This window comes from Branchiostoma floridae, chromosome 5, assembly GCF_000003815.2.
Source record: "Branchiostoma floridae strain S238N-H82 chromosome 5, Bfl_VNyyK, whole genome shotgun sequence".
Lineage (NCBI taxonomy): Eukaryota > Metazoa > Chordata > Leptocardii > Amphioxiformes > Branchiostomatidae > Branchiostoma > Branchiostoma floridae.
The window spans coordinates 11452178-11455467 of NC_049983.1; the positions used below are offsets into that span (position 1 = coordinate 11452178).

A 3290-nucleotide genomic window follows, 5' to 3' on the forward strand; every position below is an offset into this window, starting at 1 on the left:
AACAAGAGACAGACAAAGTTAGTGTTATGTGGAGGAAAGTGTGTAGTCCATTGATAAACAAGAGACAGACAAAGTTAGTGTTATGTGGAGGAAAGTGTGTAGTCCATTGATAAACAAGAGACAGACAAAGTTAGTGTTCTGTGGAGGAAAGTGTGTAGTCCATTGATAAACAGGAGACAGACAGAGTTAGTGTTCTGTGGAGGAAAGTGTGTAGTCCATTGATAAACAGGAGACAGACAGAGTTAGTGTTATGTGGAGGAAAACTGTGTAGTCCCTTGATAAACAGGAGACAGAGTTAGTGTTATGTGGAGGAAAGTGTGTAGTCCATTGATAAACAGGAGACAGACAGAGTTAGTGTTATGTGGAGGAAAACTGTGTAGTCCCTTGATAAACAGGAGACAGAGTTAGTGTTATGTGGAGGAAAGTGTGTAGTCCATTCATTTGATAAACAGGAGAAGACAGAGTTAGTTTATGTGGAGGAAAGGTGTGTAGTCCATTGATAAACAAGGAGGAACAGACAAAGTTAGTGTTATGGATTGGGGAGGGACAAGTGTGTAGTCCATTGATAAACAAGAGACAGAGAAAGTTGAGTGTTATGTGGAGGAAAGTGTGTAGTCCATTGATAAACAAGAGACAGACAAAGTTAGTGTTCTGTGGAGGAAAGTGTGTAGTCCATTGATAAACAGGAGACAGACAGAGTTAGTGTTCTGTGGAGGAAAGTGTGTAGTCCATTGATAAACAGGAGACAGACAGAGTTAGTGTTCTGTGGAGGAAAGCTGTGTAGTCCAATGATAAACAGGAGACAGACATACCTGTGGGTGTGTAGATAAATCTGTAATGTCCAGAAGTCCCCTGAAGTACAGACGATTGGCGGTGTGTGGGAGAACCTGTGATAGTCAATATTGCACAGAGGTGGTGGTGGGGATTTAATTGATAGTCACTATTGGGTTACAGTACCAGGTAGCAGCCATGATTGAAGGGTAATTTTTTTGACAAATGCCCCCAGCAGTCATCACATTTCTGGGCAGCTTGGGAAATGTAGACCATGTGATTACATGTTATATGTCCTATGTTTGTGCTCAGTGTGAAATATTTCTTATTAGTGGTGCTAAGAAAATTCCCACTTTCTATTAATCAAATCTCACAGTGCAGAAAATACTCAGTACTTAATGTTTGATGACTCGGGTTAGTAATGAGTCCATTAAATGCTAGCTTTATCATTCATATATGCATGATATCTCATCCCTGCCAGGTAGGAACCAAATAAATGCTTTCACAAACCTCAAGAAGGTTTGCCTAACATGTGCTGTTTTTCTGGTATGTACCACAGAGAGACGTTTGGAATCAGAGGAAACATAGATCATTATATTAACTCTCAACAGCTTGAGTCTGAACCAGAGAGTTGACTCCCATTGTACATTGCTAACTTTGTGTTATAATTAAACTGCACAATGTTGACAACCCATCGTTATGATGATACATAATGCAGTGCTAGATCAAAGCTATTTCAGTTCAAGAACATTTGAAAGTGAGACTGGATCCCCCCAAGTGTGGAATCTACAGAGAGTCATCTGGCTTGTAAATGTGTGTAAGTGTCTGGAACAAGGGCTCCTCTGGTGTCAAGTTCATCACATACTGAAGGTCATCTCTCCAAGAAATTGATGTCTTCTCTTTGAAGTCAATGTACCGTTGCATATGGATGTAGTGAATCGTTTCAACTGAGACATAAGAATGTCGCAGGCTAAGATGAGTTGTGGCCTGGGTCTTAATCATGCTACACGGGAGAGCCGCATCAAATGTCTGCTCAAACTTGTCCTTCCGGCCTGCCCCTGTAGCCATCAATTTAAACAAAGCCATAACCATTAAGCCTATGGTATGTTTAACATTATCAGCGATAACCTTTACCATACATAAGACTGCCGTTATGACAGTGTGGCATTGGCAATAACAATTTTGCTGAAGGGTCTGTATCTTGAGTTTGGTACAATCAGAGAATCCCAGCGATGATGACAGGATAACATGCTCGGGAGGCATGCTCACCTACATTGTAATGTCCTTATCTAGGTCTGCTGCAGCTTTGATATTGGCTGGCTTCAGGGCTGTTACAAAATCCCAATTGCAATGACATGCTCAGATGAGATGTCATAGTAGGCTATGATGAAAGAATAAAATGTGCAAACCATAATGATGATCATCGTGTATTGCATCCGGGAGTGCCAATCAGATACAAAGGAAATTGCCCAATGTGGATTGAAACATTTTGCTATAATGATCACTTATCTGTTAAGTTTCCCTTTACTTTGGCTTTTATTGTCTGTGTGGATGCTCATCACCTCTGGTCACACTGGAAAATTGTTCTTAGAATGAGATCTGAAAATTTGTCTTTATTTGCAAATGCATTGACAATGTATTGAGGAGCATTCAAAGTCAAAGTATTTAGTAGTGGTGATATGCTGTAATGTTAGAATAGAAAACATGCTAGGATCAGAAAAGTATCAAGTTTTTTTTTATTTGTCAATGTGCTGAATGTTTTTTTAGATGTTATTGTATTATTGTACAGCAGTGGTGAGGCACAAAGTTGAGATTAGAGAAATGCTGTTCTTTTATTTGACAACGTGTTTAATGTTTTGTATCATTACGTTGTTGTTGCAGCTAGCGTTCAATGCCACAACAGTAGTAAGGCACAATGTTGACATTAAAAGAATCCTGTTTTTTTATTTGGCAATGTTTTGAATGTTTTGTATCTTTACTTTGTTGTTGCAGCAAGCGTTCAATGCCACAACAGTGGTAAGGCACAATGTTGACATTAAAAGAATCCTGTTTTTTTATTTGGCAATGTTTTGAATGTTTTGTACTTTGTTGTTGCAGCAAGCATTCAATGCCACAGCAGTGGTGAGACACATGAGGAAGCTGCAGCTGAGTTCCCAGGAGAGCAGGGCGGCGGCAGGGCAGACGACAGAGACACAGGAAGGACAGCCTGCCGCGCCCTAACATGGAAAACTCTGCAGGTGTCATACCTACAATGTCACCTTCCCTTCAGTAGGACTCTTCCATGTAGAGAATACAGGCAGGGGTGGACCAAAAAATTTCCTACCCACATTCCACTATAAAGGGTACATTTTTCTTTTGATGAACAGTCATCTTTTATTTTGTTGACATGCTTGGGTCAGGCATTTACAATCCCATTATCTCTTGACGTGAATGTCGTTTTATTTTTGTTCCAATTTCTTGCAACCCCCATCGTTTCAAATTTCCTTTTGCAGAGTGTAACAATTGACACCCAACGGTAC

At 40.1% G+C, this 3290-nt stretch overlaps 1 protein-coding gene across 1 annotated transcript in view; it reads left to right on the forward strand.

Moving 5' to 3' along the window:
- Positions 1-3290, forward strand: part of LOC118415633 (calcium/calmodulin-dependent protein kinase type 1D-like) — a gene marked incomplete in the record, with an annotated part of 46287 nt that overhangs the window by 41398 nt on the left and 1599 nt on the right. Inside the window, 1 exon segment of the mRNA XM_035820341.1 lies at positions 2869-3157. Coding sequence (XP_035676234.1) covers positions 2869-2991 — 123 coding nt within the window.